This window comes from Idiotropiscis lumnitzeri, chromosome 10, assembly GCF_059441095.1.
Source record: "Idiotropiscis lumnitzeri isolate Australia: NSW breed Sydney's pygmy pipehorse chromosome 10, RoL_Ilum_1.0, whole genome shotgun sequence".
In the NCBI taxonomy this organism is placed as follows: domain Eukaryota; kingdom Metazoa; phylum Chordata; class Actinopteri; order Syngnathiformes; family Syngnathidae; genus Idiotropiscis; species Idiotropiscis lumnitzeri.
This window is the reverse complement of record NC_142400.1, coordinates 16,572,176-16,594,320: the sequence shown is the minus strand read 5'-3', so window position 1 is coordinate 16,594,320 and position 22,145 is coordinate 16,572,176. Positions and strand designations below refer to the sequence as shown.

Genomic DNA, 22,145 nt, shown 5'->3' with positions numbered 1-22,145 from the left:
TGCTCGTGGCGTCGTTTTCAGGCCGCTCATTACAGTGCCGCAAGCACAATATGCTGAATCAACAACAAGAGGCAACCCACTCATCAACTATTAGAGAGTGAACACAATGTTTGGAGGCTGGTTGTATCATATAGTTAGAAGAATTTTCTTTTTTAGGTTTTTAGCTGATTGTCAGTCATCATTTTTTTTCTGCAAGAAGTAAAGTTGTTGTTAAGCCTTCAGTGTGTCAGCAGCAGGGCAGCAGGCGCTCTCATGTGGCGCTCCACTTCGCTTTCTCCAGGGACATCACTGGCTGTGCTCAGCCATGTTACTTTTCGCTAAATGGCAGATTGTGTTAAAAGGTCGCTGCAGATGTAATTGAGCATTGGTCGTCGTGGCCTTTTTAGGGTTTCATTCCCTTTTGTGCCTCCTCTTTTCCCTCATGTAGCTTGCAAGGAATTTGCCGCCGCGGACCATCGGTTACCCGTGGACGCTTGCCTTTGGCACATCGAAACACGGCATGAGCATCAAGACGCTGTACAGAGCTATGCAGGGACAGGACACCCCAGTGCTCATGGTCATTAAGGATAGTGACGGACAGGTACGCTTTGATATCAGCACTATTTCAGGACACTGCTCCATAATTGGAACCCATGAGTCTTATCTCCTTTTTTTCCCCCCACTGCAGGTTTTTGGGGCCCTCGCATCAGAGCCCTTTAAAGTCAGCGATGGCTTTTACGGCACAGGAGAGACCTTCCTCTTCACCTTCAATCCAGAGTTTGAGGTATTACCAGGTTCCTAACCCTCAAATTGTCTTAAAGGTCACGTTCCAACAGAGTTTTCAATCCGTTAAAATTCATCTTCTCATTGGTAATGTTTTGTAATACATGCACATCACTTCCTGCAAGTTGTCAACCGCAGTTCAAGTAAAAATGAGCTTTTACATACTCTTGCAAGTGTTTCCGAACCTACTGGAAGCGTGAGGTTGTATGAGTGTAGTTAATCTCGCTACCACCAGTTATTGCAAGTGACATTTTAGTAGTCAAACAAGCTTGCTACGCAATAGAGATGCTGTACAATTTCCTTGGGCGACACAATACAGTACATTCAATGGCGAGCCATCTTTTGGAAATCGAGGAAGAGGTTTTTGACACACGAGCCGACAGAAGACGCCGTTGTCAAACTGTACATGATTGAGCCGATCAGGACGTCGGAGCCGGTCAGTGGAATTGGAAGTGAAAGTGATGACTGTGACAACGCCACTGAGGAGCCTGGATTAGATTCGACATTCTACACAATACCGTGCAGAGCGAATTGGAATTACAGACGGGTATGTTTTTGCACCCCTTTATCTGTATACATTTGCTCTGGCAACCTCAACTCAGTGCCACAGCAGTTTAAGGGACATGAACTGTCAGGCACCGTGCGTGTGGGATTCAAAACAATACCTCGGCCGTTCATGAAAGGTTACAATGGGGAAACAATCTTGAGCTGCATTTTCCATGCAGAAAATTTTAGGATGTGTGTCAAAGGCACAGTAAACTCAATGATTTGCCATGTTGGATGACGAGTTGACTAAAATGCTGCGTTGCCGTGTCGGGCAGCTTGCCATGTTGGCAGAATAAGTGCATATTACACTTTTTGGATGGACTATTTTTCTTTTTTTTTTTTTCAACGTCTCAGTTCCTAATCACGGAATTAGGCGCATGCACCACGACGCCCAGGGTGCTTCCTGCTGCCGCAGGGGTTGAAAATGATTGGCACGGCAGCCGCTTTCAGGCTAGGTTGAACTACACTCGAGTACCCAATGCTGTCTGCTAAATGTTTGCTCAAGCACGCTGGTTCAAAATGTTCAGCACAGAGTTTGCAATACTTGCTTCGTGACCACAGTTGATCTCACGTTCCGACCGGCCCATTGACTTTCCGGATCCACTGGTCCCATATTTCTTTATCCTCTGGAAAGTTGAAGAAACGCTTGCCACTTCCTTCACCATTAGTGCAACCGACTGCGTCGCGATATACAACCGTTTAAGTGCTAAAGCATGTGGAACACAAAGAGAACACAACCGCGCGCCACAGTGGCCACTAATTTGACGTCAGTTAAGTTGAAACAGCGCCAGATTCAACCCACAGGTAAAACATTCAGACTTAATGATTAAACTGGTGTCTACCGACAATCAAATGACTTTTTAATGAATATTGCATTGTAAACGTGTTCTAGAGGTCTCAAGAAAAACGTTGCCAACTTTGCTTTCTGACCTTTAAGAGGTTATCCTCAAAGGTGTCACTGTGGTGAGCTTTAGTTGTGAACAGCAGAACAGCAGTTAAACGAGGACGTGTTTGATACATCCACTGCACACCTAACTTACCAAGCTAGCCCCTAACGACTCACAACATGATCAACAAACTGACAACCAAGCAAGTTCATTTTTATTGGAAAGTGTTATATTGTTTACATCCTTCAATATTTACAGTTGATTTTTAATGGGATATTAATGTTACAATTTTGATCATGATTATGCATAATCTAGATAATTGTAATTAGAAATTGTGAGGCCTCGTCAACTCCACACACCCTGATGTTTGAGGAAAAAGCTGACAAAATACATAAAGCATATCAAAGTTCCACCTTGGTGGTGATTGTTGTGCAATTATAGTTAATATTGTAGAATGGTGTTAATATAGATCAATATGTGTTCATGTGAAATGTTTCTTTTAGAGAAAACCCATGACAACGAATGTCAAAGGTTTTCATCAAGCAATCCTGACTATGCACTGGATTTATAGTCTTCCCTTGCAAATCATCCGCAGTCTGTCCTGCATGTGCATTGCTCATTAGCTTAAGTTGGTGACCGTCACATTTAATAGAATGCACAATTATAATGCTCATTAGTATGGTTGAAGGTGTTCGTTTAGTGTTGAAACTTGGCTTTTTGGCTACCAAGGAAGTTGTTGACTGGCAAGACACTGACCGACTGCACCATGTCTTTGGACGGATGAATTGCTGCAATAAAATCACTTGACTTCAGTGGGCTGCGTGTTTTCAATATTCTTGTCTGCAAGGTCTGATGTTTATTCAGGTGGCACGATGTTTTCATTGGTTTGAGTATTGCAAAGAGCTTATTAATGTCAATAAGGATATGTCGTGCAATATCATTTGACATGTGCTCTATTGTGTCTACAACAGGTGTTCAAATGGACGGGCGACAACATGTTCTTCATCAAGGGAGATATGGACTCCTTAGCTTTCGGCGGTGGAAGGTGAGGTTCTGTTCCCCCAAAGAAAAAACTTTGAACACTTGGAAACAGTTTCACAATGCAACTTAATTTCCTTCTCTCCTAGCGGCGAGTTCGGACTGTGGCTGGATGGAGATCTTTACCACGGCAGGAGTCACTCGTGCAAAACATTTGGAAACCCCATGCTGTCTAAAAAGGAGGATTTCTATGTGCAGGACATAGAGATCTGGGCTTTTGAGTAACGACGTGAGTGCGCCACAGGGGAAACAGACAAGTCCTGCATTAAGGCAGAACGCGGAGCGGTCCTCCTTAGAACATTGGCAACGTCCCAACCCTAACTGCACATCACAGGGGCTCCTCAGGCCGGAAGCCCGCTGTCGGATGCTTGTTGTGCGTTACTACCGCAGTTACTCTGGAGCTTTTTTTTTTCTTTGTGGAAAACTACCTTTGTGTGTATCTTGTTATGGCCTCGTGCAGCATCTTTGCAGCGCAGGGTGGAGAGTCGAGTGGTGGGGATGTCAGAGGAAAGTTCATATAAAGGGATCAGGAAACGCCAGGCAGGCGTCCCCAACAGCCACACCTTTCGTCCATGCAGTAGGATGTTGCTCACTGTGCGTCAGGAAGGGAATGACGAAGGAGGAAGAGAAACACAATCCTATCCGCGTGCCGATGGCGTCATGTCCGAAGCAAGTGATGTTAAAGGGAAAACGGGAAGAGGGCACGGTAACACGAAAAGGTGAAGTTGGAAATGAGAGATTTGGCTTGTTTATTTTTTTCCATTTAGTTTTCCTCCCACAGTCCAATTGCAGGTGGTCCTCTTGAGGCTAAACTAATCGAGTATATTGTGTGTGGTAGTCCTCCTGTCGTTCACTGTCCTAGCACACCATCTGAAAGCACATAGCTATAACCAGATCAGCCATCGTCGTAATGTTCTGTTCAGTGGGTGTACGTGTGAGTCCAGCTAACACCGGCTGTACTGTTAGTAGACAGTAACGTGTTGCAATAGATTTTGTGGAATATGCAAATAACTGTCCTGTGACCTCAAATAGCCCCGACAGGGCCCGCGGCACTTTGGCCGCCACCTGTGTCGCTTTCAAGAGAGCGAAGCTTCTACGTCTTGATACACAATTGCTTTTCTGGCTATCAGTTGGAAAGGTTGAGACGTGCTAAGCCGTTTTACATGCATATATGACAATTATATATCGGTATGTATGATTATATCGGGGTGTATATAATCATATATATTTTGCCGTTAAGTGTGACAGTGATAAATTTGTGCTGACATTTCAGCTGTTACAATATAATGTATATTACCCTGTAAATGATGCTATATACAGTAAATATATATGACCAAGTGTGGGTTGGTGGGTTCGCTTCTAGCACTTTAATCTGGTGTAAAAGCGTCAAGGCCATGCTCTTAGACTCTATTAGCAGTAGCTGTACAGTACTTTTTTTTGTTTAGATCCATAAGATGTTCACTGTTAGTAGAAAGCTTGCTGCTACCAATATCAATAAGGTTACGCCCTAACGCTCTGTGTCGAAAAGGAGGGCCACGTTAAGGTCGGAAGTGGGGTTGAATGTGGTTCAGTGCGCTGTCCGTGGGTTGCCGGTGAGTCTCAGACAGGTAGGTATGCAGGCAGACAGACCTGGGATGCTGCCGAAACCTCTCCCAAGGGCCCTTCTCCCCACCGCCGCCCCTCTCTGGTCTTCCGCGCCAGTATTTGTGTCCTTGTGGAGACTCACAAAGAATAATATGGATAATTCTTCCAATTATTTCACCTGAATACCATGTATCAGTGATGTATAAAATTAATAAAGATAAACAAATGGTTATAACCAATGTTAACATTTGTCATCTTTCTTTGCATGTTTTAGCGCAGATTTTTGGGCCCATCATCTTTTGAGTCTTTTAGTCCTTTTGGAAATGAGAGCGCCTGACCTGCCTGAAAGACAATGAAAATAGTTGGTAGACTCCCAAAGCGCTTCTGGCTATCACGTTCTGGTGTGCCCAGCCACTTACATAAAGTTCTTTGGGAAGGGTCCTGATACCATCTGATCCTGAACAGCATAATTAGTTTAGGAAATGGAATACCTAAACCAAGTCTACACCGAGTTTTTGGAGACTATACAACTGGTGAATTATATATATTTTTTTATTTTTAATTAAAACACCAATCCCGTTGAAGTTGGAATGTTGTGTAAAATACAAATAACCGATTCTAATGATTTGGATGTCATGTTCATCCTTATTTAATTGAATACACTACAAAGACAAGAGATTTAATGTTGAAAATGATTAACATTAATTTAGCAAATAATGATGGACTTGGAATTCTATGGCTGCAAAAGGTTCCAAAAAATCTGGGACAGGGTCATGTTGACCACTTGAATCATCACCTTTTCTTTTAACAGCATTCTATAAACGTTTGGGAACAGGGGACACTAATTGTTGAAGAGCTGTAGGTGAAATTGTTTCCTGTTCTTGCTTGCTGCTCTGCTTTAGCTGTCCAACCGTCCTGGGGTCTCTGTTGTCGTATTATATTGTGCCACACATATTCAAAGTGAGACAGAATGTAGGCAGGCCGGTTTCTTACCCACTGTTGTAACATGCAGAATGTGGTTTGGAATTGTCTTGCTGAAATAAGCAGGCCCATCCATGAAAAAGTTGCTGCTTGGATGGCAGCATATCTTTCTCCCAAACCTGTATGAACCTTTCAGTTTGGTACTAACAAAGTCCCATGCTACCACATATGCTGGCTTTGCATCTATAATAGTCCGGAGTGTTTGTTTCCTCTTTGGGCTGGGGGCCACGACGTCCACAATTCCCCAAAACAATTTGAAATGTGAACTCGTCAGACCACAGAACACTTTTCCACTTTGCATCAGTTCATATTAGAGGAACTTGGGCCCAATCGTGGCACCCATTAGCTCCCACTTAGCATGTTCACCTGTGGGTTGTTCCAAACAGGTGTTTGACGAGCATCCCTCAATTTTCTCAGTCTTTTTTGCCATTTGTCCCAGCTTTTTTGGAACGTTTAAGTCATTATTTCTTAGGTCATGATTATTTGCTGAAAATAATTATAATTGGAACATTAAATGTCTTTGTAGTGTATTAAATTATGTAAATACAGGTTGAACATGATTTGCAAATTAATCTGCTTTTATTTACATTTTCCACAGCAACCCAACTTCAATGGAATTGGGGTTATATATTCGGTTGTACAAAAATGTTTGCGAGTCATCTGTCTGAATGGGAGTTTTTAACGTAGGGAAAATCTTTCTTTTTTTTATCAGGGGTGTGTTCACTTTCTGTGTTCACAGAGTGTATATTTACATTCTGTACATGAAGCGGACTTCTCCAAAACAAAGTAAAACTACATTTATACATAATCAATCTTGCCTTGCCCTTCAATCTGTGACCAAAATCAATTGAACTCCTTCATACTGAGACAATTCTTTGTTGTTGATTGTTTTTGACCCAGCAGTTTTTAAGAGTGAAGCATTATGGGAAAAGAGCTCAGAAAAAAATTATAGTAGTTTATTGGCTGATCGGTGAAAAAGTTCAACCAAAGCAAGGCTACTCTTTAGTATATTTAAACAAATCTGTTTCAGTGTTGTCTGGAATGCAAAACCAAATTTGCTTAGTTGTGATTGGAGTTGCATTTTCCTAATCGAAGTCTAAAACCAACCAGCCGGAGGTGAGGGCGAGGCTGTGCACAGCATCTGGCAGCTGCACTGTCGTCATGTATCCAAAATGGAGCAATAATTAAGTAAAAGGCGCAACACCTAGACGTGTTAGGTGTGTTTGGAAAAAAAAAAAAAACACGTCAAAATATTGGTTGTTAGACAACAAAACTGACATTATCACAAAAATCAAATAAGTGTTTAATTTCCGGGAGGGAAGTTGAGGATGTTTCAGTCCGTTGGCTTGTGCAGGCCTCGAAAATAAATGTACAGTGATTAATGGAGAGGCACAAAAAAAGAACATCGCTCTACAAAAACAAGTGTTGCCGATGAGGCGAAGCTATGTGCAAAATTTACCAACTAAAATTGTCCCAAGTTGAAGATGTGCGACGACAAGTATCATGTTTTTTTTCTTTGTTGTTGTTTTTTTTTTGCAAATTTTACTCAACATTGATACTGGATCTTGTCCCTGCACACCCATGGGAGGGCCCTTCAGTACAGCAGGTGCTTGAGCTCCGAATAGATGAGGGGGAACATGACCGTGCAGGCTCGGAAGAGGATTGCTCCGCTTTTAAATAAAGCTCTGTGCTTGGTGCTCCAGGACTCGCACTTGAAGTTGAAGTAGATCGCATACAAGGCCACAGCGAAGAAATGGCCAATGAGGATCATTGGTTTGGGTGACAAACTGGGGGGGCAGAAATTAAAGTCATGGTTCATTGAGGAGCATGTAAATGCATGTAAAAAGTATAATACAACTCAGGGATCAAGCTTTGTCATCTTTGTGTTCTTGTTATGTCATATTGTTTCACATACACTGAGAGGAGTCCAATTGGCCCAGCTACGCACTCTCCTCCAAGTTTGAAGTACTGAAAGCAGGCTTTCCTCAGCTCATGCAGTGAATCTGGTAAAAAAAAAAAAAAAACACAATGACCAATACTTTCCTCGCATATATTTGCAAGCTAATAACAATGTTTGTGGGCTACAGACGCTCACCATCTGTGGCTGCAAACAGCTCGTACAGGGCCTGAGCCAACACGTTCACCACAAAAGAATGTGATGACTTGCGCTCCCAGTGGAATTTTTTCTTTGCCTATTAGGAGGGCAAAGGAGAAATGACAGACTTCAACATGGAAAAGATAAAAGAGGACATTTGCTTCAGAATGTCATTGAGGTCACAATTGCAGAGGGTCAACTGTTGCAGTTTATGCTAATTGCTGGCACCAATACAAAGCAACAGGATTGAGGTGAATGTGAATTCTAGTTTGTCCATACGTTTCTTGCAACTGATTGATTTGGGGCGGGGGCAACTGGTCTAGAGTGTACCCAAGTGATTGGGGTCACTTTTAATCTGTACTGCCGAACACATGTTTGCGACTGGTTGGTTTTCATGTGAATTGTTACCCGGGTTATAAGCGTTAAGTTAAAAATGCTGAACAGCAATTGTGAGCTGTGACGTCTGCTTTCACCTGCAGCAGGGCCTTGTCGTCGTACAGGTCTGGAATGTTCCGCAGCAGGCTCCTCCAGATGCGGACATCATTGAGCGCCACGCTCATCCCTCCTCCAGTCAGAGGGTGCCGCATGTTGTAAGCGTCGCCCAGGAGCAACACGCCTGCAGACCACAAAAATGCATCAATGCAGTCTGAGCGCATTTTTTCAGCTTCATCAACATTGATTTACAGTAGAGTGATTATATTATCATTTTGAGAGGAGATAAGAAAAAATAACTGAAATAATGTTGCACACGTGTGCATACTCTTGTAGCTGGATGTGTGTGTTCAGAATTAACCGATCACATTCAAACCTATGGCAAATGGGAGTCAGTACACGCCCGCCAACATTTAAAATCAAAGTTAAACTCTACCGAGCAACAAGTGCGACATGGAGAAGTCCTTCATAATGTGTCAAAGACCGAAGCCATGTTGTTCTAATAATACTTTTTTATTTTCATATCAGTGGCAGAAATGGCCAGCTTCCATGTGAGTCTGTACCTGGCTTGTTGACAGGAGAAGGAGGGAGGAAGCTGGCAGGCATAGACCTGACACGGTCGTTCTGTAGCGCCTCCATGAAAGGTTCCTTTAAATGTTCTGAAGAGAACAGAGATCACTCAGCCACCTTGCCAGAAAGTTACACACCGAGCGCACGCGCGGAATGTCTAAAAGTGCCCGATCAATACGTCAACGTGACCGACGGCAAAATATCAGATGGACCCCCGAAGGTTAGCGCAGCTTTCAGAGTGCACCTTTGATATTTCAGATGAAAAGCCAGCTCCAGCATGAATGCCAGTGCCTTCCATCACAAGAAGACATCATCATATAAGCTGTTTTTTTTTTTACATTTTTATTTGGAGTTTGAATCTGAATCTAGTCATCAATGGGTCAATGATGGGTTTAATTCTTTACTGTTTTCAATTAATTAGACTACGCAAGCAAGAAAGACATTGAACTACGTTATATTCCCACGATTGTCACAGTACGTTATTATTGCAATTTGTTTACTAGCTGGATTATGAAAAATGTTCTTTCAATCAAATAGGCCCAAATTCTTTGAAGTGATTCAAATGAAATGTTCTTGTGTTAGTACATGTATATGTCTCGCCTTTACCTGGCAGCTGAGGGTATACTTTCTCTGCCAAATACTGCGGAAGGTTACGTGGCATCTCCCCCCTTACATCCACAAGCACTCTGGTTTGGCTGGAGGAGATCTGATAGATGAGCACGGGGCTCGGGTCAGCCAGAACCAATTCCGCATGGTTTGCTTTAAACTGGGGGCAGTCCTGAAAAGTACAAGCTAATCGTTAGAGAAATAAGGTGGAGGTGTGTCACAGATACAGAAGCATATCATTACATTTTAAATGATGCATTTCTTCTGCATGGTTCAAGTGACACCATTTTACTGTTGTTGGTGGCGTGTGCATGTGTGTGCGTTCTAAAAAAAAATGGAAAGGCACCTTCATGAGGCATCCAACAAAGTGAGAAGAAATGTGAGCTTTCCCAGCCACCAGAGTCTTCCTGAATTTGGAGAAACATCCGTCAGCCACCACTGTCAAGGCTGCATGCACTTCCTGTCAGACATCCTCATCAGCAACTTCACGCTCATATGTCAAAAATGCACACAAGACAATCATAATTTCCTTTTCTCACCTTCACGTCCCCAGTGTGTTTATCCTTGTACTGTATTCCAGTAACGCAGTCATCCTCTTCCTCCAAACTAGTCACGGTGCCTTCTATAAATGTGACACTAGGGGACGCAAATGGACAAATGATTATATTCACTGTAAGGCCCAGAGAAACTGCAAGAGGGGAATGAATTGACTCAGTGGTGTTCCTCGGTAGGCAATGTTTTTTGTGCAAAATTAGCTTGTTTGGGGCAGTGGTGGAGCGAGACTTTTATCCTCGGGGGGGCACAGGGTTGGCCAAAGTTATCTCAGGTGGTTCACAAAACAAAAACTCGGAAACACCTTTTTTTTTAAGATGGATACCAAATGCTCAAAAGGCTCGCCATAGTGTCTCAAAACCACTAGCGGAGCTAGAGGGGGCGGTGGTGGGTTTCTTTCTCCCCCGTGAAATATCCTTACACCCCCCACCCCTCAAATGCCAGTCCAGGTAATTAACTTTCACATATTTTGTGATTTTTCCAGGAAAACCTTGCCATTATTCAAACTTAATAAATAGCAATAATTAAGTTTCAAGTCAAGTTTAAGTACTTGTAAAGCATTTTAATGAGACATTTGCCAATTTCTGCCATTCACCTTTTATACGGAACTTGCAAATAACGTGGCAATGAGTTTACAAATTTGTAAAATTTTAAAACTTGTTTTATTAAAACCTAGGCTGGGTCAAAGATTTGGACTAAAAGATAATGTCCAAAATTCATGAATTTGACGACACAACATCAAAACATAAAATTAAGAAAATTATAACTTAGTAACAACTCATTAAGATCCACTAGCACACTCTGTCGTCATGAGTAAGACAATTCAGCACACTAGTACAATAACTACGGCGCACTAATAGAACCCCCACTAGTGCCTTCTACTGGATGTATGAAAAGACATTTCCGTAAGTGACTCCCAAAAGATGAAGTGAGTTCATTTGAATTTTTGGGAAGCCTGTGGAGCATTAAAGCAACATTCCAGGCTTCACATTCACATTTGACACTGTCAGTACTTACTTGGACTCAGCCTGGGCAGCCCTTCGCAGGCCCATGATGAATCGCCCATGATGGAAAGCTCGTCCGCACTGGGCGTTGTCCTCTTCCTGAGGGTAGGGGATCTCCACCTCGGTGCTGCTCTCCATGTCATGGATCACATAACCATTAACCAGATGGGCGTCGAGACCCTCCACTGAATCTGATGGGGGGTGGGGGGGGGGGGGGGTGATGATATTAAAGGTTCTTTCAGTCCCCATGAATAATGCGTTATGAAATGAGCTATGGTAACTACATTATCAATAGCTATGATTAATGGTAGAATATGTAATAAGTGGTTTTTGGAATGACTGAGTCAAAGTCATCCTTGTGGCATGTTTTTGTTTCTTTTTTTTTTAATACCAGTTTTTCCAGGTTGGTATGTTTACCATAGTTGATAGCCTTCAGTAAGGTTATCTTTGTTTGGTTGTTTTTTTTTTTACATGTTCCTCTTATTATTTTACTTCTCTCCTTCCTGCTCCTTTCTTTTCTTTGCTTGGAGGAAACAGAATCAGAATGGTTTACCACAAGGATAGATTAGGCAAGTTAAATGAATTGTAGACAATTATATAATTTTATTATTTTAAATTTAGCCCTACAAATTGTCACATTGTTTGCTGTTTGATGCCATTTCTATATCATGCTAGTTGGCTGTGTTATTATAGTTAAGATCGGGTAACGACCAATCACGGCTCACCTGATTTCTGAAGGTGCGCTATCATTGGTCATTAGCTGAGCTCTGAGCAAGTGTGATTGTCATTTTCAGTCGCCAGAAGGTGACAAAATGGGCACCCCCTGAGATGGCCAAAAAGGGGCAGATTTTACCCCTCAGCTCATATTCCACAAACACAATATTAACCAGAATGCCGTGTTTAGACGAGTGGGGCAGCATAGAACATATTCTTGTTCTGACATTTGTGGGGTTAACTTCCCCTTTAACGATATGACGACCTACATAATAGAATGTGTGCAAATGACAAATGACAGGTTATCCGCTGAGTTCAGCATTTATACTGCAACAACCGGGAAAAAAAAACCTTTACATTGAATGAAGTTACAATGGTTATAAACTAAAGCTTTGTTACAGCTCCAGCTGTTGTGAAATGCGCTTTATAAATAAATTTGTATTGTTTTGAATTGTATAGCACTTTGCATGTCACTGACCTTCCAGGCCTAGCTCTTTGAGCGCTTTATAGCCTCCAGGTTGCAGCAGCTCCCCCACAATCCTGTCGGGCTCCTTCAGGTCCCGCTCCACCACGGTCACCCGTCGACCGTCCCGCGCCAAAACGGCCGCCATTGCCGATCCCAGGACGCCAGCCCCAACTATGACCACATCTGGCTCATCATCTGTCACGATGGAGGAGCCAACTTGTGAGGTGAATGTGGAAGATCCACGAGCCACTTGTTTCCTTCTTCTTGCGCTCTACCAGGGAAATAATGACATTGTAACATAACGTACAAGGGTGGGCCACATGGTGGTACTGTTGAACGCAGGGGGACGCTTATAATGATGTAGCCACATAAATCAGTATTTAGTATGTACCTTGGTTTTAAATTGACACTTTGATGAATATTGGAAGAAACTCAAAAAATAAACTGTTTATTGTTTGTGTGAACAGCAACAAAGTTAAGAACATTTAATGAGTTATTTTTAGGAAAGCACACTTTCTTCTTTTAAACAAATAGCAAGCCATCACGTCCGCTAGCCAGAAGCAGAGCTGTACTGTTTTTGTTTGCAGATGAGGTGCGAGGCTAGACTGCCAGGCAATTACATTTCTAATTCCTGACGTAAAGGGGGAGTCGGGTCAAAATTCCTTACAACAAGCATTCTGATTAACATTGTGTTTTGTGGAGTATGAATTAAGCAGAAAAAGACCTCAGGGGGGCAGCCATTTTGCCACTTGCTGTGGACAAAAAATGATTTTATCCAAATGCCAGAGCTGATGCAATCACGTCGGGGCGTCGGTGTACAAATGTGTCCCTGATTGAGTATCTGCAGTTTTCAGTTTGTAATCTGAGGCTTACTTTTTTGCCAAAGCAGGACGTTTATATTTCGATATTTTTTTTACCACATAAAGAAACGTTACGTGGATACACCCACACACAACGTCAAGATCGTTTGTAGAGAGATAAAACAATTTTCGAACATGTAAACACTGCGCTGAGAAAATCTTACCTTTTGACACATATTGTCTGCATTCTGACTCTTCGGTGGTTTGAGAAGGTTGACGACAGGCAAGAAGGACAAGAGGCTCAGAGGTGAACTTAACACCTGAGAGACTCTGAGCTTGTAGCCATGGAAATATCTGAAATAAGACAACAGCAGTCCCACTGACAGAAACAAGACGAGGGCTGTCATCAGCTCTCTCTGAGCCAATGTCCAAACAGCTCCAGACTTTTTGTACAAATACGTGAAGCTGGCTAGTCCCAAAAAAGTCCACATCTCGGAGATTTGGAAAGAAACAAAATGTTAAGAAACAAATTGATCAAATAGGGAAGACAGTGACGCCGACTTTAACTGTCGGTTGAAGTCGGACACGAAGTAACCGTTAACCAAAGTTCATTCAAGGTGTGCCAACAAAAAAAGTCACTTTAGTAACTCATGTTAATTGGTTAGTTTGCCAAATCCAGAGATGCTGAATATCATATGTAAACGAGAGAGACGCTGATCCTTCTGATTGGATGCTTCAACAGAACTATCCCAGGCGTCCAATCAGACGCGACGCACCAGTGAGCAGAGCTCACGCTATGTGCTGATTGGAGTACAGGGGGAAGGAGTGCACGCTACGAGCACGCTGATTGGATAGCCGATTGTCTGGGCAAGTAGTATGATGTGATGTCAGGAGAAAGGTACACGCTCACATCTGGGAGCAAACTACCCCGCAGACTCAAGTGCGGAACTGCAGCGCAATTTGGATAGATGGCAGGACATCGAACGAGGTCCAGACCGCCTAATGGATCCCATTTGCGTTCCCAGCGAATAAATGTACTGTAAAACACTTTATTATTGTTATTAATCCAGTAGTATTATTAAGCAAATTGGCGCCCTGCACATTGCCCAGATTCGTTACCCGTCCTTGCTTCCTAAAATTTAAATATAATGATTTAAATTCTTACACTTACATACATTAATTGGAGGAATATTCCATAGGTCGCGTGGTCAACAGGAAGTTGTAGAATTCACGTCTTCTAAGGCAGGCTATTTATATTTCGGTATATTTGACGATACTTGTAACTATGATGCATGTTTGTACCTGCTCCGTTCGACAGGAGAGGGATTTTAACCCCTCGATTAGAAATCTTGACTCAGTTGTTATGTTATTTATTGAATGAGCTTCAAAATACAGTTTTTTTTTTGTTGAATCAGAATGTTTTTAGAGTCAACCCGTTTTTTGCACGACTGCCATGTAGTTAAATTCATTTATTTGCTAATTATGTACTTTAAAATCACTCCTGTTACTTTCAGTTCAGTTTCAATACGTTGCCTGAGATGGACAAACACTAATTTTTGGGGTAGGTGTATTATCAGTTTTAGATTTGAAAAATGGTATTTAAGTTTATTTTGAGGGCACTATGCCATGCATTTAAAACATTACAGCTTTGGGAATGCCAAACAGATCAAAACTAGAAGGTGCATAAACCACATTATGTTTCATTTGAATTGAATCTTATATATGAAGCTATAACAAAAACACATAATGGGAACAGCATAGCACAAAAAAAATTATTACGACTGGGGAAAACATATCAACATAGTCTTATTGCTCACATTTTACTTAGTTCAAAGAGTTCAAATCTATCCCATAGAAGCCAATGGAAGTCAGTTGTCAGAAACAGGAAGCCAAGAAGATGCAAATGAATGAAATGACTAAAATTATTGCTGACAATTGCAAGGTGTAAATTAATATCTACACGTTCATGAAACTATGCAATCTCTGCTCTGTATTAAATATAAAACACGATAGCAGCACCATCTGCTGGACAGAGTGATGTACCCAATTAAGCGTCCAATGAGTCTTACATTACCATTTGCTAATTCTTTCCGCTTTCTTTTGTACATCTTCATACTTAGCACATTAAGAGTAGATATTCATGAAAAACAGTCAAAATAACATGACCAACTATAATCTAGCCACATATTCACTTGTACCGGTGAATGTCTGTTGTATCCGGTTTTCATAACATTAGCCGAGCTCATAGTTAATAAACAAAAACAAAAGACCATTTAATGTGCTTTTAATGTTCTGGATCACACCCAAGACTGTCTTACTATTATAAACAAGATAATTACGCAGAACAATTGCTTTAATGTGCTCTTCGAGATTTGAGCAGCGGATTAAACACAATTCAATTATGTTATGTTCAATGGGAAGAGATGAGTCATTATTTCACGTAATAATTAAAGATGGATTCATATTTTTCTTGCTTCCCTGATGTCGATTTCGGCTCACCATTCTGCTTGATAAAAGCCTGAAAAAAAAACATAGCATAAATATTTTATGAGTGAATTGATAAAGACACTTCCTGAAATGTCCCGTTTGAAGAATGTCTTAGCATTCCATCTCTTCTTGGTGAATTTCGTGAAAATCTCTGAATATAGCAACCTCAATGAAAGAAATGTGAAGCGAGGCAAAGGGAACAACATTAGTTTTGGACAATTTCACCTCCATCTCCTCCAAAGTAGCAGAACCTTCTTCCACTTTCAGTCCAATGCCTTGGCTGAAGCTGGAGTAGCGCTCCTGTCGCAATAATGCACCGCTAGTTAGAAAAGGCAAAAACACATGGCTGGGAATTTCACGGGACAAGACAACATACCTTGACCAGTTTTGCAATCAGCCCATCTTCATGGATGGAAACAGCATTCCTGAGTCCTCGTGCAAAAGCATCCATGGCTCCGATGTGAGCGATGAATAAGTCCTCCGGGTCGGTGGACTCTCGACGCACTTTTGCATCAAAGTTCAGGCCTCCGGGCTGCAGGCCGCCTTGTTCAATGATTGTCTGGAGGAGAGGTGACACACATGGAAACATTTCATCTTGCCATTCTGTGCAACTGCACTACGTGAAACAGGAAATAGTAACTATGCAAACATTTGATCAGTCTTAACTTTTCCATCGCAAAAATATTGTATTCATTATTAGTTTCAATGACTCTGGTGTGGAAAATGTTCGTCATATTTATCACAATGTTTTTTTACCTTCTACTGTAAATTCAATAGCTCTTTGCTTAAATTTAGTTTTATCTGTCATCTTGCACTGTGCAGCCCTTTGGTGCACTCTGCATTCCGCACCCAAGCACACAAATTCAAAATGTAACTCTTCTGTGTTTGTGAGCAGAAGATTCCTTGACCATGCGGCCCAACTGATAGGTTGGATTTAAAGTTAAAGCCGCAGCTGTTGTGAAAGCGCTATATAAATAAAGATAGTGTATTATATTGTAGAAGGAATATGCAGGTAGTTGATTAGGACGCAATACACACTAATGTTTAAGTAAAGTAAAAGACTTGCCCCTTAACTCTTGCACATTGTCTGATTGAAGAGGACCGCGTGATATTGTACATGTGCACAAAAGACATAAAAGTATTATCTTTGTTTCATAATTTTTTTTTTTCTGACAGGTGTTGCAAAACTAACTTGATCGCACGTGCAATACTACCCTGTGGCGTTTTCAAAGCTTGTCCACCAGCTTCAATTAACTATGATAAGCAATGAATGTCCTTAAGCTGGACACAAAGATGCCGGTTAGATGTATTGAGAGTACTTCACAAATTGAAGCAAGAATGAAAAATTGTGAGATTATGTTTTGGGATGATCCAGTAGATCAGTGGTCTCCACTTGGAGGCTCATATGGTACCGGGCTGCACAGAGACAGATCATACATATTTGTTTTGCGGAGAATCAGCCCCCATCGATTCCCTCCTGAAGAGCAATATAAGCTGTAGTAGTCCGATTGAGAATCGTGATATTATGTGACCAGCTGCGAGCCAGATACGGTGGAAATGTGCGCAACTGCACCCAATCAGGTTCCAGTTTTTCAATTTTTTTTTTCAATGATTACATTTGACGACATCTTCATTATTCCTGAGCTGTCGATTTTTAATAGTTTACTGCGTTGTTTTATATTCTACTTTTGTACTCTATCAGTACCCAGTATCTTTGTTGTCGTTAACAATGCTTTAAACAACACCAGACCACCCGGTCGGCGAATGATTGCCCGTCCACGAAAAGCATGTACTTGTCTAAACCGGACAGTGACACAAAAACTTAGGGACAACGATATGAGAGATTCCGACATGATATGGCAATATTCTCCAGGAGTTCAAATGATACTTGTTTAACTAAACTGAAATTAAAGGAAGGGTTACCAAATGTGTCATCATCCACACCGCTCATTCTTTACAGTGTCGCGTGGGGTGTTGGAGCCTATCCCAGCTGATTATGGGCTGATTACACCCTGAACTGTTCGCCAGCCAGTCGCAGGGAACACACAGACACGGTCACTGAGCGGGAACCAATCCCACGCTGGCAGGTGAGTGGACACTGCACCATCAGCAAATATGGGACACCAAATGTTGAGAGCTAAATATGCCACAACTGAACTGCATAAATGGTGGCAAATGTCTGCGAATAATTGTATTCCGCACTGGGAGGGAATGAAAATCTTAAACTGTCACCTTCATAATCGGCTCATGAGCTCACCTTCACGACCAAAGTTGTGTTTCTGATGTCCATAGGGAACTGGTCAGTGTCCCAGCCGAGGTCAGGAGAACCAGTGTTGGCATCAACTGACCCAAGCATACCAAACCTGAGAAGAGGAGAAGTACTTAGCATTTAGCGAGGCCAACGTGTAATCACATGAAGAACAGGGCACGTGTTGAGGTGTCTCACGCAGAGGCTATGACAACGTCGTGTTCATACGAGTGTCCCGCCAAAGTGGTGTGGTTGGGCTCAATGTTCAACTTAAAGTGGCTTTCCAAACCATAATGCTTGAGGAATCCTAGAACGCTCATAGCATCTGTGAAGGCAAACAAGTCCACATCACTACTAAATGATGACCGTTGGGATATGCTAAAAAAAAAACAACACCACCATAATTGTGGTCATGATTTTAATATTTTGTTGTATAAATATAATAACATAAAACAACAATAGTGATAAATATTCAACTGAAAAGATTTATCCCCCCACTTCACTCCAGCAGCGGCGTGTGTAATTAAACTTTGGCTCACAACACAAAAAACGACTCGCAAACTTGAAAAACTTGCAAGGTGGGGTTCTTATAAAAATAGGTTAGGGTGCATTTAAGTCGAACACCTTACCGTAGTCATATTGATGTTTGCAGGGCTCCTTTGGCTTCGGCTCAATCAGAAATTGGCACTTTAACCCAATCTTCTCTTTGTACTCTGGTGACAGCAAGCACATGTTCATCATCCACCACTAGCTACAAATATTAGGTTTCAATAATCTCATACCATATTAAACAGTCATCTGAGCAATCAATTCAAGCTTGGACAACGCAGGACTTTCTAGAATCGTTTTCCAGTGGAATCTTTTTGCTTTCTGCCCCACTTTGCCCGAATGCAAATGTTTGGAAGCAAAATACTCTTTTTGTAACCGCACCAGATAAAAGTGCTCCTCACCAAAATGTAATGGGTTCCCCCTAGTTTCATGCACCCCACTTCATTAACCTTGCGCGGAAACCAATTTTGCCTAATATCAGTAACTTACAACCATGCACAACAAAAACTCAAATCTTTGGGAATTGTTCTGTGTTTTTATATCTGGAAGTCTCAAACAACACTGAATAATGTATTGGATTTCATTCGAGTGTACCAAATGAAGGCCTGAGTGAGTACATTAATACTTACTGACAGCCATTTTGAAGAAGTTGGCCATGTGCTTCAGTTCTGTGGCAACATCAGTATTATGGACAGAGAGGAAACCTTCTCTTCCTCCCCAAAACACTGAGGACAAAATGATACAATTGTTGTTTCATTCATAAATGTCACAAAAAGTTACGGACATTGCGCTTTTCGGTGAAATTTCAGGATGGACCTAAAATGCACTGAAACCGTTATGAGTAGCCTTTTCTAAATTTGCTAATGCATGTCAAACTGTTCCGAGGTTTCAGGAGTTTTTTGTGTTGTCTAACCAGGAGTTGGTGTTTGATCCATGACAATTTTAAAAGATGTCCGTTTGCAGGCCTTTTGGTGACTTTCAGTCTTCCACTTTCTGTCAGCAGCATGATGAAGAAAACCGATTCAATAACAATTCAAGTTGCACCAGGACATTTATTGGTGGATGGATCAAACTAACACCTGTTGTGGGTTTAGCTGATCAGATCCATGTAAGAGAACTGAAACTTTTTCAACAAGTATCAAAACATTGGGACGTTTGAATGTACATGCATTCAGAAGTAGGCAGAATGTTAAAAGTTGTACTTTAAAGGCATTTTAGGTTCAAAGCATATGTGGATAGTTTAATCATCTCCCATACCAAAGTTTTCTGCACCCAGCTTCTTGGCAACATCCAGCCCTTTCTTGACCTGAGCACCAGCATAGGCCAGAACGTGACAGTCTGGGTTGGTGGCTGCACCATTCATGTACCTGCCAAACACCATTAGAACACTCATTAAACTATAACATTTCATTTGTCATTAATGAACATCCAACTAGTCCAAATAAAAGGCTCGGGAAAGATCTCCCAACATGGTCCTTCTTGTCCAAAGTCAGACACCACACTGACGGTGTCAAGTCTAATTTATTTGTATAGCCAATCATCACAAAAGAGTCTCAAAGGGCCGGCAACTGACAAATTTTAACAACATCCCCTGATATAAATTCCCCAAGAGGCCAAGGAAGCTGTAAGAAAATAAGTACTAGACACTATACTAGTGCATAAAACAAATTATTTATTGGATCCGTCGGAAAAGTTGGCAGCTCAGTTTGTCTAATTCCGGGGACAAATTCCATCTATCAAAAATTGAGGCCGGATACGGTAAGAAGAAAAATACAGACAATCGTTTTCAGTTGCATATTTCAAACGGGGTTTTAAATATAAATGAACTACAGTGACGAAAAACGTTCCTCTGTATAACTCCGTTTCAGATCATATGTTACATGACGTGCCTTTGGAATCATAAAAGCAAAAATGTACAAACCTTGGATGGGCAAAGAGGTTGCAGGTCACCCACAGCACTTTGACTCCTGTCTGGTTCTGTAACTCAAGAGCTAAATCGGTGATTTCATCCAGATTCTTATTTGACTCCTCCAGGGTCAAGCCCTCAGGTGCCATGTCTCTAAAAAAGGCAGAGAATGTATTTGAAAAATATAAGGCTACGTAGTCACCCATGTATACTTTAGCCACCTCAGAGGATCATGTCAGCTCCGTACCTGTCATGAAATGTGTAATATTTCACCTGTGAAAACAAGCAGATGTGACAAAAAGCAAACAAGTAGGTGTAGGATTTTCTTCAATCAACTCAGGTTTGATAAGAAGTTGAATTCCCTCACGCCAAGCTTGGTAAAAAACTCAAAAGCAGCTTGCAGACGCTTCTTGGCTGCTTCCATGGGCGATCCTTCGTTCCAGGACCGAAGGAGCGTTGAAAACCCAAATGGATCGGAACCTGCGGTCCCAACACAACACAATCTCTTACAAACATCAAATGCATTAAAAAAATATAAACACCTGAAATGTAACAGCCAATTTACAATCGCAGGTTGTAAACCAGCAACTACTACATACTACATGACCACCTGTTTAGTCTAATGTAGAGTTTGTCAAACACTGCGCCAAGAGATTTGTTCTGCCACAGGATTATGTCCAATTTCACGCCGAAAATAAATATAAAATTCCTAGAAATTATGTATCTTGATTCATCATCCTATGTCGGTGACAAGTAGACATTATACTGTACATAATGTCTGCCACTAAATGGCAGAAAGTATAATTAACTTGTGTATCCACCTTTTGCCATTGACACAACAGAATAGCAAACCTAAACAGGCCCAAATTTTACATTGAGCATGTTAAAGTCAATCGAGACAAGATTGTCATTATTTCAGTATGTATACACTTTTTGCGACATCTTCAGCTGAGCATCTGAGGCTGCAGGTCGTCTCGCACAAGGTTAAAAGTTTGTTAGAAAGTCCATTCCCGTAAGTGCTTTAACAGTAATCTGTAAAATTTTCAAATCAAATTTAAACCAAAGTGATAGCAAATATCGTGATTGCCTCAAAATGGGGAATGATATCAATAGAGGGGGTGCAATCATTTTCCATATTGCTTACGACTGTACCAACTCAACTGTGCATTTGAAATTGACCTCCTCTATTTGATATGCAGGGGTACTCAGTGTTCTGATACTTCATTGTATTTTGGATTGACACATTGTTACAATACCAGTTCCACAGAAAGTGTGCCAGTAGCAAACTGAAAATCTCAGCCAGTCCTCCATCGTCTTCCCCATAAGAACCTGTACAGGGTAACGACACATTGAAGGTGCAAGTCACCTCACAGGGGCCAAATGAACACATCCCATTTGTCTGTACCTCCTGTGCATTGTAGTGTTTAAAGCACATGACATCTCCCGGCCCAGCACCAGCGACATATGGGATCTTGGGAATGCCTATGCAGCAGAAATGTGATGCAATATTTATTTCATGTCGACATTTGGAATCGTCGAAAACCGTGGCGGGCACACAATAAAGCAGATATGTGAACACATGTAAGCCAAAATGCGTATTTCACCGAGTACAATTCAAGTTTCGGCTTTCGTGTTGTGTTTGCAACCTCGCCAAAGAACTGCTCCGACTCAAAAATCCAACCTGTGTAAGTTTATAAAAAAGTGTTATATGGTATAAGTGTTTTTACCAGCAAAGAATTCCTTATGAGACGCCATTGAATCACGACGATTCCAGTTGCTGGAGCAAGTTTGTTAACGTGACGTAATCCAAGTGGTCGAACATCCTACGTCAAACCAACTTTTTCTCGCTCTGAAGAAGACGTTCCGTACACGACCACAAGAGGTCACTAGAGTCCCCCAAAAAACAAATTTCATAGAA

At 41.6% G+C, this 22,145-nt stretch overlaps 3 protein-coding genes across 8 annotated transcripts in view; 1 reads left to right on the top strand and 2 right to left on the bottom strand.

Moving 5' to 3' along the window:
* Positions 1-5,056, top strand: part of oxr1a (oxidation resistance 1a) — a 152,478-nt gene extending 147,422 nt beyond the window's left edge. For all 6 annotated transcript variants that reach the window (XM_088306088.1, XM_088306092.1, XM_088306087.1 and 3 more), the window contains 4 exons: positions 428-580; positions 668-763; positions 3,167-3,240; positions 3,323-5,056. In XM_088306088.1, coding sequence (XP_088162214.1) covers positions 428-580; positions 668-763; positions 3,167-3,240; positions 3,323-3,458 — 459 coding nt within the window. In that variant the 3' untranslated portion in view covers positions 3,459-5,056. The remainder of the gene's footprint in view (positions 1-427; positions 581-667; positions 764-3,166; positions 3,241-3,322) is intronic.
* A 1,677-nt stretch (positions 5,057-6,733) lies between these two features.
* Positions 6,734-13,729, bottom strand: sqlea (squalene epoxidase a). The gene is made up of 11 exons (XM_088306840.1): positions 13,262-13,729; positions 12,250-12,508; positions 11,071-11,248; positions 10,041-10,137; positions 9,848-9,961; positions 9,502-9,673; positions 8,889-8,984; positions 8,367-8,509; positions 7,894-7,990; positions 7,714-7,801; positions 6,734-7,585 (listed from the first exon to the last, which is right to left on the bottom strand). Exons 1-11 carry the CDS (start codon positions 13,526-13,528, stop codon positions 7,393-7,395), a joined length of 1,704 nt encoding a protein of 567 aa, XP_088162966.1. The 5' UTR covers positions 13,529-13,729; the 3' UTR covers positions 6,734-7,392.
* A 1,576-nt stretch (positions 13,730-15,305) lies between these two features.
* On the bottom strand, positions 15,306-22,102 carry LOC148329524 (uncharacterized). Its single transcript, XM_088306699.1, has 14 exons — positions 21,955-22,102; positions 21,633-21,709; positions 21,484-21,556; positions 20,595-20,707; positions 20,475-20,500; positions 20,243-20,380; positions 19,579-19,688; positions 18,951-19,046; positions 18,402-18,485; positions 17,971-18,097; positions 17,782-17,887; positions 15,901-16,083; positions 15,750-15,824; positions 15,306-15,555 (listed from the first exon to the last, which is right to left on the bottom strand). The coding sequence occupies exons 1-14, from the start codon at positions 21,980-21,982 to the stop codon at positions 15,469-15,471; spliced, it is 1,323 nt and encodes a 440-aa protein (XP_088162825.1). The 5' UTR covers positions 21,983-22,102; the 3' UTR covers positions 15,306-15,468.
* Positions 22,103-22,145: the final 43 nt, after the last annotated feature.

Bases quoted from the DNA above. Each gene is read 5' to 3' on its own strand.
- sqlea (XM_088306840.1), bottom strand. From the start codon at position 13,528: ATGTGGACTTTTTTGGGACTAGCCAGCTTCACGTATTTGTACAAAAAG. The intron at 9,962-10,040 runs GTGAGAAAAGGA...GATGTCTGACAG, and splicing joins AACACACTGGGGACGTGAAG to GAAGTGCATGCAGCCTTGAC. The intron at 8,985-9,501 runs GTAAAGGCGAGA...TGTTCTCTTCAG, and splicing joins AGTATACCCTCAGCTGCCAG to AACATTTAAAGGAACCTTTC.
- LOC148329524 (XM_088306699.1), bottom strand. From the start codon at position 21,982: ATGGCGTCTCATAAGGAATTCTTTGCTG. The intron at 21,710-21,954 runs GTAAAAACACTT...TCTGCTGCATAG, and splicing joins TCATAAGGAATTCTTTGCTG to GCATTCCCAAGATCCCATAT. The intron at 19,689-20,242 runs GTTTGTACATTT...GGTGTTTGGCAG, and splicing joins AACCTCTTTGCCCATCCAAG to GTACATGAATGGTGCAGCCA.